Here is a 14,392-nt window from a genome sequence, read left to right as displayed (position 1 = left end):
AGAGGGAGAAACCCCTGTTATTCCATGTTTGTTTTGGGTACTGAAGGTACCTCTAGTTTAAATCTCATGACGACATTGCTGGGTAAATAGGTGATGTTAGTTTATTTTGCAGAAGAGGATACGGAGATTCAAAGAGGTAGCTTACCAACTGTCTAATTCCAAAGCTCATACTCTTTGAAGTAGTGTGCTGTGTCTCAATATTTAAACTCCTATTATGTGAAATAAGTGCTTTATGTATGTTGCAAACATTTGAGCTTCACATTACCAAGGTAGTTATTAGGTGTGTTTCCCTGGTAAGAAAACTGGCTGAGAGATTGGAGTAGCTCATGATCAAACAGCTTAGTAAACATCAAGCTAAGAACTGAACCCAGGTTTGTTTGGTTGCAAATCTAGGCCCATTTTCAGGATGCCATGCAAGTGTAGTCATTTCCAGCTGCCATCCATAATAGAAGACTTCTATGTCCCATTCCCTGTCCTTCCTCCTCTGCTTTAAGAAACTTTACTATAAACTGTCAATCCACACCTTGTTACCTGACAAACAGGCCTTTCATCAGTTAAAGAGAGCAGGAATGTATGGCAATGGGAACCCTATAAGAATGAAGTCCCGGTGTTCAGAAGCTCTTGGCCCTCCTACAGTTAAGAGGATTTAATAGTTGTAGGAAAATATAGCCAATCTTCACCTTTAACTGTGAATTCACTAGGGCTTTTCAGTGTTCCTCTGATTTCAAGATTTCTTATCAGGTATTCTAGTTAACTTTCAGACTGTGGTACAGATTCCTTCATTTTTTTTTTTTTATGTCTAGCTTGTTTCCTTTATTTCTATTGTACAAGTTTATCCAAGTTAAAATGCACAGATGGGGGCACCTAGGTGGCTCAGTCAGTTAAGCGTCTGACTTCAGTTCAGGTCATGATCTCATGGGCTGTGAGTTTGAGCCCCATGTCATGCTCTGTGCTGACAGCTCAGAGCCTGGAGCCTGCTTCAGATTCTGTCTTCCTTTCTCTCTGCCCCTCCCCCACTCATGCTCTGTATCTCTCAAAAAAAAATAAACATTAAAAAAATGAAAATGAACAGATGGATGGTTTTATTACAAGATTTCCATTTAATCCCAAGTGACTGGCAAATTTCCAGTTTTCTAAATTGCTGAGTGTGTTGGCTTAAAGATTCCTTTACTCCAAAAAACCTTTTGTGAATACCTGTTTTTCTCAGCCTGCAGACTGCAGAGCCTTAATAGACAAACTCAAAGTTTGTAATGATGAGCAACTACTCTTGGAACTGCAGCAAATCAAAACATGGAACATTGGAAAGGTATGTGAACCCACACTCCCAAAAGGCAGGGCTCCCTGGACTAGTACATCATTTTGTATGTTCTGATATGGAAAGAGAAACCACAATGAGGTAGCATCATTCATCAATTAGTATCTGGTAAGCTGTATGTCTACAGTTATAAGCTGTATTATCTACTAAGCTGTATGTCTAGTATAGCTCTAGGTCAGTAGCTTTTAGCTTATGAATAGTTACCAAGGAAATTTTGAAAGAGAATATGAAAGGAAAAGTTTGCTAGCTGAGGGTGAGGAACATTTACACGGGTGATGATAAAGAATCTCAACCACAGAATTCCTTTAGTTTGACTGACAGTATGAGTTTGAGATAGTTAAAAGAATCTTCTTTAGATAACTCTAAAAGTGAACATTTTTGATAAAATGGATTCTGGCAGGGAGAGTCATTGTTTTGTAGACCTCAGAAGGTAGCCAGAATTCTCCGTTTAAAGACCTAGTTAGGGTGTCTGCTGGTGTTTGTACATAATGTACTTTGATGGATATAACAATGATTACAGGTTTATGTGGCTCAGAGTATGATCTTTGTCATATGGATTTCTGTACTGGTGGGGGGATTGAAGAGAAGCAAAGGTGGGAAGTGAACTTGTCTAGGTGTCCTGCTCAGCAATCCATTGTAGCAAAGTACCCACATAGTACTTCGACCTTATTCTTACATGTTCCTCTTTCTCTTCCTCTCTCCAGTGTGAGTTATATCACTGGGTGGATCTGTTGGACCGCTTTGATGGAATTCTGGCAGATGCTGGACAAACAGTGGAGAATATGTCATGGATGCTCGTGTGTGATAGGCCAGAGAGAGAACAACTAAAAATGCTTCTCTTGGCTGTGTTGAACTTCACTGCCTTGCTCATTGAGTACAGCTTTTCCCGGCATCTGTACAGTTCCATAGAGGTATGAGAGGTTCAAGCCTATGTGATCTGTTCTTAACTAGAATCGCTCATATCTAGAAATAAATTGCTATTTCTCTCTGATAATTCTTTCCTTTTCATTTTGGAGCTCTGTGGAGTTTTCAGTGTCAAAGACAATGATAAGATTGAGAATGTAATACATATATTGAAGTATTCCTGGGAATTTGTGGGAATTTATCTTTGTTCCGCATTCATTATTAAAGCAGCCCCAAACCACTTAAACTATTGGAAATAGTTTGATTTCCTTGACACATTACTCATTGCTTAAGTGCCCTGTTGTTAGTGTTAATTTTTCTAATTCTTTGGTAAACAGAATTGAAAGGAAATGGTTTGGGAAAAGAAGTGGAATAACTGAACTAAAGTATAGCACCCAGAGTTTTAAGTGAGGAACAGATAAGCAGTCTGTTAAAGATAAAATATATTAGTTGCAAAAGGAAGACCATAGCCTTCAGGATTATCAGCAACCAGAAATACCTAGGTTTATTGCCATCTGAATGACATACTGATTTTAACACTGACTAGATGCTTAAATATATTGATAGACTTCGATTTTATTAAAAAATCAAAGCAGTCACTCTTGGGTTAATGTTACATACACTGTACTGTAACAGTCATAAGTGCCACCAGCTGTTGTTTTTTTGTTTTTGTTCTTTAATTTTTTTTAATGTTTACTTTTGACAGAGAGACAGAGCATGAGCAGGGGAGGGGCAGAGAGAGAGGGAGACACAGAATCCGAAGCAGGCTCCAGGCTCTGAGCTGTCAGCACAGAGCCCGATGCAGGGCTCAAACCCACGAACTGCAAGATCATGACCTGAGCTAAAGTCGGACACAACCGACTGAGCCACCCAGGCGCCCCATCACCAGCTGTTGTTGATATCTTTAGCTTCCATATGGAGAACCCTACATTTTAATTTATTCTATATCTCAAAGAATACAGGAGCATAAAATTATCTTTCTTTCACAGTTCTTTTAGTCTAGCTGGAGACTTAATGTTCTTGAGTTCCACTATGTATTAAAATATCACATGTGTCTCTTTTGTAATTTCTTTTTCTTGTGGGGACACCTGTGCAGTTTTGAGCTGCTGCTCATGTGTTTTTGTTTTCGTTTTATTTTTATTGGACTTTGTGGCTTGCTGCCAGATTATAAGTTGCTTGGGAACAAGGTTGCATGTTGTAGGTGCTCAAATATTTATAAATTTTTTTGTATTGTTAAACTTCTTAATAGCTTTGTATATATTGACAAATCTATTACTACATTGGTATTTTAAGTTTTCAAGGCCTAGTGTGCCTAATACCATGAACTTGCCCTTTTTTTTCCCTGTAGCATTTGACAACTTTATTGGCTTCCTCTGATATGCAAGTGGTGCTGGCAGTCCTTAATCTTCTGTATGTATTTAGCAAAAGATCAAACTATATCACACGTCTTGGATCTGACAAGAGAACCCCACTGCTAACCCGGCTGCAACACTTGGCAGAGGTGAGTCATGGGTAAAGAGTGGAAGGGCACAAAACTGGACCATATAGTTCCTTTCCACAGGTGTTTTTTGCATTGTCAAAATGGATAGTAATCCCTAAGTTTACTGGCCTAATTAAATGGAATTATGGGGGCCCCATTAGCAAAGTTCCCCCTAAACCTAAGAAGTATTCTCAATTGTTATGAAGTAATCGTGAGAGATTTCATGAATCTCTACTCACAAAGTAGAATCTCCCTTTTTTCAAAAATGACAACTTCGTTTCTGGAAAGTTCAGAATCAGATTCTACTCACGAGGGAGGTATAGTGCAATGAAAGATCTGGATTGGAGTCTTGTCTTGTCCCTGCTTATTAGCTCTGATACCAGTTTTTTCATTTGGGAATTTAGTATATCTACCTTCAGAGTAGTTTCAGAATAAAATACAAGGTATTTTGCGCTGTGCTCAGTAATTGGCTTGTGATGGTAGTAATTGTAATTGAAGGCAAAAAGAACTCTCATGTAAAAGTTCAACTCAACCAAACTATTGTCCAATGTTTCTAGACAAAAGGATGATACGTACTTAGGTTTGAGAGAGGTAGCCATTGCTAGAACGTTTTGTTAGAAGAAATTGGTAAGTCTTACTTTTTAAAAGCCAATTGAATGGTTAACTCAAATAATGTAACTCAAGTTTCAGGCTATTTTTAGGTACGTGATTCCTTAAAAATCATTTTTGTAGGATAGTGAATGCAACATGTATTGTGAAAATTCTAGGACATATAGAAAAGTGTAAAGAGAATATTAATCACCTGTTTATAACTTACCCAGATGCAGCTTCCTTCAAAACATTTTGCAAATATGCATATAGAGACATGCAACCTGTTTTCTTTAACATAAGTAATTTTCTCATGTTATTAAAAAAATGTAAGACAGTTCAACATTGGCTACCCAAATAACAGTAAAAGGGAAAAGAAACCATATCTCAAGTAGATGATGCTTCAAAAGCATTTGATAAAATTCAGCACATTAATAAAAACTAATATAAACTCTTAGAAATAGGAAAACAAACTTTAAATTTATGAATCATCTACCAGAAGTCATAATGGGAAAGCTGAAGCATTTCCATTGAATTCTAAAGTCAGACAAGATGCTACCTACTACTTTTGCCACTGGAATTTGTAGTAGAGGTCCTAACAAATACAAGAGAAAAGAAAGAAATGAATGATACATACTAAAAGAGAAAACTTGTTACTATATGAAGGTGATAGGTTTGAGGCTTTTGGGTTTTTTGGGGAGATAGCATAAAATTACTAGAACTAATAAAAGTACAGTGAGACAACCAAGTCAACAGTCAGTGTATAGAAACAAATATCTCCTCTGTACAGTAGTAATAAACAACTAGATGATTAGAATAAAGACCTCATTCACAGGATCAACAAGTATAGTTAAACCGTATTGGGCAAAACCATACATTTAAGAGAAGATAATGTAGAAGGTTATATTGTGATATACTGGTAGGGAAGGAACTCTTAAAAACTCTAAAGCGTAAATCTTACTGTAAAAATTTGAATTTTATAATACAAAATTAAGACTTCCTTTTCAATGGAAAACATCATAATTCACTGCTATGCTAGCACTTAAGTGGAATGTAAATCAGCACACTGCTTCCTTGAATGAGAAAAACACCAGTTGACCTAAACAGTGCACCTACTGATGTGGCTAACAACATTCTGGTGCCAATTCATTTTGTCATGGACCAATACCACATTCAAACAGTTGGTGGAATAACAGCTGGTCTGTGGACAATATTAAGCAGCACTGCCAAAGATAAAACTTAGTAGTGATAGGTTGAGAAGTGTTTAGCCATGTTTTAAAACTGTCAAGGGACTGTCCCTGTAGTATATTTAAGGAACTCCTCCAAATTAACGTGGATAAACAAAAGTATGGATAGATAATTCACAGACCAGAAAACTCAGCACATTAATAGATGCTCCAGACTCATTAGTAATTAGAGAAATACAACTAAAGCAAGATACAGCCTTTTAAACTGTCAGATCAGCAAAAATTAGAAAACTGTGTAATGGTAAGTGCTAATAGGCATGTGAGGCTATAGGAACCCTTGACTGGTACTCCTGGTATATATCCCAAAGATATCACATTATTCCATCAGGTAACATGTGGGAGAATACTGCATCATTGTGGCAGTAGATTGGATAAGCAAAATGGAGTTTATGCATATTATGGACTGTGTAGCAGTTAGAAGCAGGGGACCAAATAATGCACGTAGCAACATCAGTAGCTTTTGAAAATAATGTTGAGTGAGAGGGAGTTAAAAATGTTTATTGGTAGTACCATTTCTGAAACTTAAAGATGTGCACCCAAAGCAACACAGTTTTGAAAAAACAAATTAAAGGATATAGGAAGTGGTGAAAAGTGTTGTCTTTGGCAAGGAAAATGTGTATGGGCAGTAATTGGATGGACAGATGGTATATATAAATAAGTAAAAGAAAATAAACCTAACCAGCAGTATTTAAGATCTGTTAGAACAAAACCCTTACTTACAGATTTAAAAAATGATCTAAATTTGTTAGCAAAGACAGATGATGCCATTTTTTGTATGAGAAGACTCAATACAGTAGAAGCCCTCTTAGATCAAATTAGGGTTAATAGTTGGTAGGTTAATTATTGTTAAAATGTTGTTAAAGCAGAACTTTTTTTAAGTTTATTTATTTTGAGAGAAAACGTGCATGCCACACGAGCAGGGGAGTGGCAGGAAAAGAGAGAATCCCAAGTGAGCTCTGCACCAGTAGCATGGTTTGTAAAGGAACTTGAATACAGAATTAGAAATTTCTATAATTTACCCCTGAATCTTTTTCCCCTAACTTGACACTATTTTTATTTTATTTTATTTTATTTTTTTTAATGTTTATTTATTTTTGAGAGACAGCACAAGCAGAGGAGGTGGGCAGAGAGAGAGGTAGACACAGTACAAAGTAGGCTCTAGGCTCCGAGCTGTCAGCACAGAGCCCAACGCAGGGCGTAAACCCACAAACTGCAAGATCATGACCTGAAGTCAGACACTCAACTGAGTCACCCAGGCGCCCTGACACTACTTTTAGCATCTTGCCTTTTAGTCTTTGCCAAATATTCAGATTAGTTTTTATTTTAAAAAGATAGTTCCTTTTTCAGTTTAAATCATTGTTTTATATGGTATTTATATATATTTTTTTGAGAGAGAGCATGCACATGTGCATGAGTGGGGGAGGGGCACAGAAAGAGAGAGAATCTTAAGCAGGCTCCATGCTCAGTGCAAAGCCCAACATGGGGTTCCATCTCATGACTGTGAGATCATGACCTGAGCCAAAATCAAGAGTCACATGCTTAACTGACTGAGCCACCCAGGTGGCCTTGTATAGTACTTTAACATACTTCTATATTCAGGTTCCTTTACAAACTAAAATCTTGACACCATTAATTGCTCTACAGACAGCTGACATAAATGAGTTTGAAGACCAACACCTGGCTTGGTACACTTACCGATAACTGGTGGGAGCAAAAGAGTGACTGCAGCAAGATTGCATTAGTCAATATATTTTACAGAAGGCATGGAGAATACAGTTAATCTGTCAAATTGGTTAAGTAGAGGCCCTGTTAATAGCATTTATTGGAAAGCAGAAGGCACAAAAATATCTAAGAAAATACTGATAAAGAATCAGGGTCAGTTGCTGTAACAGATAACAAAATATAAAGCCATAGTAGTTTTAATTTTTTTAATTGGCATAGAAATAGACATCTGCAGAATAAAATAGTAAGCCTCATTTATAAAGAAAAGTGGTACAGTTGGCTGTTTGAGGGAAAAATGTGTTGTAGGTCGTTTCTTCACCCTATTCACATAAATCCTAGAAACATTTAGGAGTAAATATAGGCAACTCTTGAACATCTTTCATGAGGAAGGATTTCCTAAGTCAAGAAACCTATAAGCCCTTTTTTAAAGTTGACAGATTTTATGTGAAAATATTAAAACTTGTGTATAAGAATTAAAAGGCAGATGACTTCTTAAGCTGGGGAAAAAAATTTGTACTGTATACAACAAAGGAATAATGTTATATAAATAGCATCTGTAAATTATTAAAAATGTAATAAGTAATCCAGTAGAAAAACATGCAAAAGTATATGAACAGACAGTTCACAGAGGAATATTAAGTATTTTTAAAGAATTGGTCAAGAAAACATGAAAAGTTTACACTAGGAATAATGGGGAAATGCATATTACGTGAGGTCATTTTTAACCACTAGATTGGCAATAGTATATAGTATTGACTAGGTTGTAGGGAAACAGTACTTACAGGTACATATAAACTATTAGTGTCAAAATGTCCTTTTGTAGGGTTTGGCCACATCTTTCATTTAAAAATGTATACATTTTAGGGGTGCCTGGGTGTCCCAGTTAGTTGAGCGTCCGACTCTTGATTTCAGCTCAGGTCATGATGCTAGGATTGTAGGATTGAGCTCTCTATTGGTCTCCACTCTGAGTGTGGAGCTTGCTTAAGATTCTTTGTCTCTCTCTAAGAAAATAAAAATGTATATATTTTATTTCATCCAGTAGTTCTATTTTAAAGAAATGTTAGAAACATATTCAGATGTGTGCAAAAGTTATATTGAAGTATTCTTATTGCACCATTGTTTGAGAAAAATTTTTGAAATGTCATAATTAACATGGCATCTAAAACTCCTCAATGAAAGGATCTCTTAGCAAGAAAACTTAGTTGAAGATCCCGTCTATGGTTTTTTAAAAGTCCAAAAGTAAACTGTATTAGTAAAGTCCAGAAAGTTACATATCTAATTGTAAGCTCTGAAAGGGAATTGGGGGGAACGATGGTGGGTGAGTTTCACTTTTTATATTCTCTACTTTGAATGTTTTATAGCCATTGTGTATTATGTATTTTATAATTGAGAATTTGTAATGACTTTGTAGATCTATTTTTAATGGCTATTATATTCCATTGTGCTATAGTTGTTAACCTGACTTAGTACCTATTATATGTAATCCTCTTAATACTCTGAAGCTACGAATTCTTATCCTCATTTTACAGATGAAGAGTATGAGGTGTTAAGCAAGGTGAAGTGATTGCTTATAATTCCCACAACCAGGCATTGATGGAACTGGAGTTTGAAACCTGATCTATTTGCTTATATGTGCCATCCCCTTTCCAAAAGCTATACCATGTCGAATGGTTTTCAGATTTCAGAACAAGCTTTACATTTAAAGACGGAAGAACATTCTAGTTAATTTGGTATTTTGTGTAGAGCCATAACACACCTACCAGAATTAATATCTTGCCAGATATTAATTTAGAAAGTAAAAATTAAGATGTATACTGTACTCTTACATGGCACGCATATGCAAAGTGTGGAAGTGTAGGATTTTCTTTTTTTTTTTTGCTGTTGTTTTTGGATAGTTCAGGATTATCAGGTTCATTTCTTCCCTTGGACCATTCTATTACCAGGAAGGATTGCTTAAATGATTGCTATTACAGTATTCTCCCCGCCTCCTCACCTTATCCATGGAGGATATATTCCAAGACTTGCACTGGATGCCTGAAACTGCAGACAGTACTGACCCCATATATACTGGTTTTTTTTCCTGTACATACCTATGATAAAGCTTAGTTTATAAATTAGGCACAGTAAGAGATTAACAATAACTAATAATAAAATAGAATAATTACAAGAATATACTGTAATAAAAGTTACATGAATATGGTTTCTCTGAAAATAACTTACTGTACTGTATTCAGTCTTCATCTTGTCATGATATGAGATGATAAAATGCCTATATGATGAGATGAAGTGAGGTGAATGACTAGGCAATGTGACATAGTCATCATAATGTAGCCTTAGGCTACTGTTGACTATCTGACAGTACCTCAGAAGAAGGATCATCTTTCAGATTGCTCTTGTCTGTGGGTACCCAAAACCATGGAGAATGAAACTGCAGATACTGGGGGACTGCTGTATGTTCTTTTGTGTTTTGGACTCCTTTTACCTTTGACAGATATGCTTCCTTTTTCCTCTGAATTGGGATAACATAGAGACTGTAGATTGAAGGCTGATTTTTAAGTCCCAAACAATTCAGAATCTTGATGGGTGCAATACATTGCAGCTTTTGTTAATATATAGTGTGTGATGCTTTGTTATTACAAATAAGAGAATCTTGCAGGTTTTTGAGGGGTTAGACATAATAGGCTAGGTGTTAAGTAATAATAACTATCATTACTTACACTCCCTATTAAAATTTTAAAACTTCATTTTTCTCAAATGTAAAATTCTCTAAAAATGTAACTTGTTGACGTGGTTTGCTTTCTCCTACATCTTCCTTTTGAAATGTAACAGTTTTTGTAACAGTGGTCTTCATAGACATTTTGGTTCATGTCTCTTCAGTTTTTAGACTGCTTTTTGAATCAATTCTTTTGTTATCCACGCCTGTGCAACAAATACATGTATTCACTTGCATGTGGTTAAGAACCTGGATTTAGAGAACCTAGAGCTCTTAACAGATCAAATTAATCTCAGTTTATAGATCTGTAAATTGGGGATTATGATCATCTACCTCCTAGATTTCAGGTATAAACTAACACGTCATGAAACATTTAGGTTTAATGCTTATCATGTTGCAAGTACGTAATGGAAGCTATTTTTGAAGATGGTTGTCAGCACATAACTACATGATATTCCCTTTTATATTTGCTTTCTTTTAAGACTATATTGGGGCGCCTGGGTGGCTTGGTCGGTTAAGCGTCCGACTTCGGCTCAGGTCATGATCTCACGGTCCCTGAGTTCAAGCCCTGCGTCGGGCTCTGTGCTGACAGCTCAGAGCCTGGAGCCTGTTTCAGATTCTGTGTCTCCCTCTCTCTCTGCCCCTCCCCTGTTCATGCTCTGTCTCTCTCTGTCTCAAAAAATAAATGTTAAAAAAAAATTAAGACTATATACACATTATTTTGCACAAACATATACATACTGTCACACAGTTTTTTTGGTGCATTCTTCTTTCTCTTGGGTCATCTTCCTACAGTCTTCCTACAATCCTGTATGTATTTTATCGTCATATTATATTGACACATTGGGGGTATTTTTTTAATATGAAATTTATTATCAAATTGGTTTCTATACAACACCCAGTGCTCATCCCAAAAGGTGCCCTCCTCAATACCTATCACCCACCCTCCCCTCCCTCCCACCCCCCATCAACCCTCAGTTCTCAGATGCTTTGGCTCTCTCCCTCTCTAACCTCATAGAGGGTATTTTTAAGGGTACTTTTGTCATTGAATTACAAAGGCAGGACAATTTTGCATCTAAATTTTCTTATTTAATATTTTGTTAAAATTCACTAAATCGCTGTATAGCTATGTCATTCTTTTAAAGGTTACACAGTATTCCATAGTTTGTATGTTCTGTAATTTATACAACTATTTCCCTATTAATGCATATTCTTTTTTTTTTCCTGTTAACAGTGATTGGTACATTAAGCAATCTTGTACTTTTACCCTTACTTACTGATAGTTTTGATTCTGTGAAAGAGTCCCAGTAATAATCCGTGTTACTTTAATTGGCCCTTACTTTATGAGTAGTGAATTTGAGCATCTTTTTTGGGCTATTAGGATTTGCTCTTGTGAATTGTCTGTTCGTCTGCCTATTTTTTTCTTAGTTTAGTGTTTTTCTGCTATAAAAGCTCTGTTGGAGATAATAGCCCTTTGTCATCTGTTAATTTTTTTCCAAATCTTCATGTTGTTTTGTTTATTGTGTTTATGTACATACTTGTTTTCAGAAATGGTTCAGAAAAAGGGTGGAATGGCTTTTAGGAAAAGTGTTGAATATCATGTTTTGGTCTTTATGAAAAATGACTGTGTATGTGGTATCTTTTCTCATGATAGGTTTTTAGTGACTCAGTTATTCCAATGATGTGGGCCAGTTGTAAATATGAACAGTGGCTAGTGAACTGCAAATGTAGGGTAAGTTCTCCAAGAAGGCTTATTGAATTGTTAAAAGCCAGTTGGTTTGGTGAAGGTCTAGTACACTGGTTCTCAAACTTGACCATGTATCAGAGTCACTTTATTAAAACATAGATTGGTTTCCATCCCCTGCTCACACTCCTTTACCTCTTTCCGCCTCCAGTTTTTGATTCAGTAGACCTAGGACAGGGCCCGGTAGTGTGCATTGTTAACAAATTTCTAGGTGATACTAAGGCTGCTGATCCAGGGACCACACTTTGAAAACCACTGGTCTAGTCTGTCCTATTGAGTAAAGCTACAAAATCTTACTGAATTCTTACAGTTTCATCTCAAAGAACATGAAGCTTTTTTTTTTTTTTTTAATTTTTTTTTTTTTAACATTTATTTATTTTTGAGACAGAGACAGAGCATGAACAGGGGAGGGTCAGAGAGAGGGAGACACAGAATCTGAAACAGGCTCCAGGCTCTGAGCTGTCAGCACAGAGCCTGACGCGGGGCTCGAACTCACGGACCACGTGATCATGACCTGAGCCAAAGTCGGCCGCTTAACCGACTGAGCCACCCAGGCGCCCCATCAAGCTTTTTCCTGATGTCTGAATACTTACCCTTTAGCAAATCCCATCTAGTGATGTGGTGTCAAATATGCCTTTATGGCATGGTTGATACAATAGTTATTTATTGGGTGTCTGCTTAATTGCTAGGATCATATGGTAACACTATAGGATAGATGAGGATAATGACATTCAGAAGTTATATTATTTTCGGGAAAAGCCTATAGGCTCTTAGTCCCTGATAAAGTGTGAAATGCATTATTTGCTGTTACTGTCTTAGGTGTTTGGGGTTGTTATAGCATGGTTTTTATTCCAAACCTGGGTGTCAGCCTGAGACCTGGCTCTTGAATCCACACCCAGACCTTCCAGTTGACACCATTCAAGAAGTATATAACCAGCCCTGTGCTGGATAAAACATGTTCTGTTCTTTATAAAGGTCACATACTAGTTGAAAAAGCAGATATATGTGTATAATAAAAAGGACAAAGAACTAGTTGCTCTGAGTAGTACTAATAAGTACCCTAGAATTTCAAACATTCCATAGATTTACCTTGTTGGCTGCAAAAGAAACTTCCTCATAATAAAAATATATGCTTGGTATTTTTAAAAAATCCAGAAATCTACAGAAGATAATTTATCATGATCATGTATCCTTAGTATTTTGATAGATTTTCTTGGACTTTATTTTATACATATTTCTTTACATAGCTGCACACATGGTATATATAATTTTATAACTTCATTTAATATACTAGCATTGGTGTTTTCCCTTGTTAATTTTGCATAGTTTTGTAAGAAATGTTTCTTTGTGTTTAATATAATGGTAATATGAATGTCACATTATCACAGACTTTCATGAATCAGATTTGACTTGGCACATGGTCTTTTAAGGATTCCAGCTTATTAGGGCAAGTCATTGGTGCTTGATTTTTATTAATTACAAAACATGGGAAGAAAGATTCTGTGATGACATGAATAGTGGAAGTAATGCTAAAACAATTGTGACAATAGAAGAAACAAAAGGAAAATAATTACGAAGGTGTACAGCTTTTCAAGCTTATTCTGCCTTGCAAATTCAGATCCTTGGCTTGAATCTCAGTCTCTTCTATGTGGTATCAAATGAAGATGTATTAAAAAGTTGAGTGTCGAAAGTATGAAGGTAAAAGCATTCAGAGAAAGTATAACTCCATGTTCTTTTGTTGTTTGGGTGGGCAAGATCTTTTTGGGATGAAACTAATACCATCAGAGAAAAATTTGATATTAAGGTACGGTTTTATATCTTCTGTAAATGAATACTTTAAATACTGTGAAGTTATGCCATCATACGATTCTCTCTGTTTACATAACATTGCTCTTATTTGGGTTATTTTCAATATTTTTCTACTGTAAATAATGCCACAGTGAATATCTTTAATGCATCAGTATGTGGTAACAGATGCTTTTATTAAGTTCTTAATGTTGGACCTTCTAATTTACACATTCTTGTCTCATTTAATCTTGAGAAAGATGCTACAAGCATCATTTTCTCAATTCTTTTGAACAGAAATGGTTCATTTTTTTACTGTATATTTTAATGTTTATTTTTGAGGGGGGGGGCAGAGAGAGAGGGAGACAGAGGATCTGAAGTGGGCTCTGAGCTGACAGCAGAGAGGCTGATGCAGGACTCAAACTCAAACTGCAAGATCACGACCTCAGCCAAAGTCAGATGCTCAACCAACTGAACCACCCAGGCGTGCTGCATCATTTTCTCAATTTTATACATAGATTGAGGTAAAGATCAGAAAAATCTAGTAACTTGTTCTGACTGTCGAAGATGAACATCATAATAGCCAGCTGCCTTAAATCTTTCCCTTTTCACTGGTTCCTGCTATCTATATGTACCTTTGAAAAAGAAAGCAAGAGAAAGCAAGAACTTCTATTTTCTGGGGGGTAGGGGGGTCAGTCTAGCTAAAGGAATGTCTATTTTTGTTGATTTTTTTTTTTTTCAAAGAACCAAATTTGGTTTACTTACATTTTCTGTTTCATTTATCTCTGCTCTAAGTTTTACTATTCTTTCTGTTTGCTTTGGGTCTAGTTCACTCTTTTTTTCCCTAGTTCCTTAAGGTGAAAGGTTAGTGATTTTAGATTTTTTTTTTTTAACG

At 36.1% G+C, this 14,392-nt stretch overlaps 1 protein-coding gene across 11 annotated transcripts in view; it reads left to right on the top strand.

Annotated features, from left to right (window-relative positions):
* Window positions 1-14,392, top strand: part of HUWE1 (HECT, UBA and WWE domain containing E3 ubiquitin protein ligase 1) — a 166,555-nt gene that overhangs the window by 35,895 nt on the left and 116,268 nt on the right. For all 11 annotated transcript variants that reach the window (XM_049644605.1, XM_049644607.1, XM_049644611.1 and 8 more), the window contains 3 exons: window positions 1,208-1,306; window positions 2,020-2,226; window positions 3,567-3,719. In XM_049644605.1, the coding sequence (XP_049500562.1) occupies window positions 1,208-1,306; window positions 2,020-2,226; window positions 3,567-3,719 (459 nt within the window). The remainder of the gene's footprint in view (window positions 1-1,207; window positions 1,307-2,019; window positions 2,227-3,566; window positions 3,720-14,392) is intronic.

Source organism: Panthera uncia, chromosome X, assembly GCF_023721935.1.
Source record: "Panthera uncia isolate 11264 chromosome X, Puncia_PCG_1.0, whole genome shotgun sequence".
NCBI classification, from domain to species: domain Eukaryota; kingdom Metazoa; phylum Chordata; class Mammalia; order Carnivora; family Felidae; genus Panthera; species Panthera uncia.
Note: the sequence above shows the minus strand (reverse complement) of the source record. Positions and strands in the feature narration are given on the sequence as shown.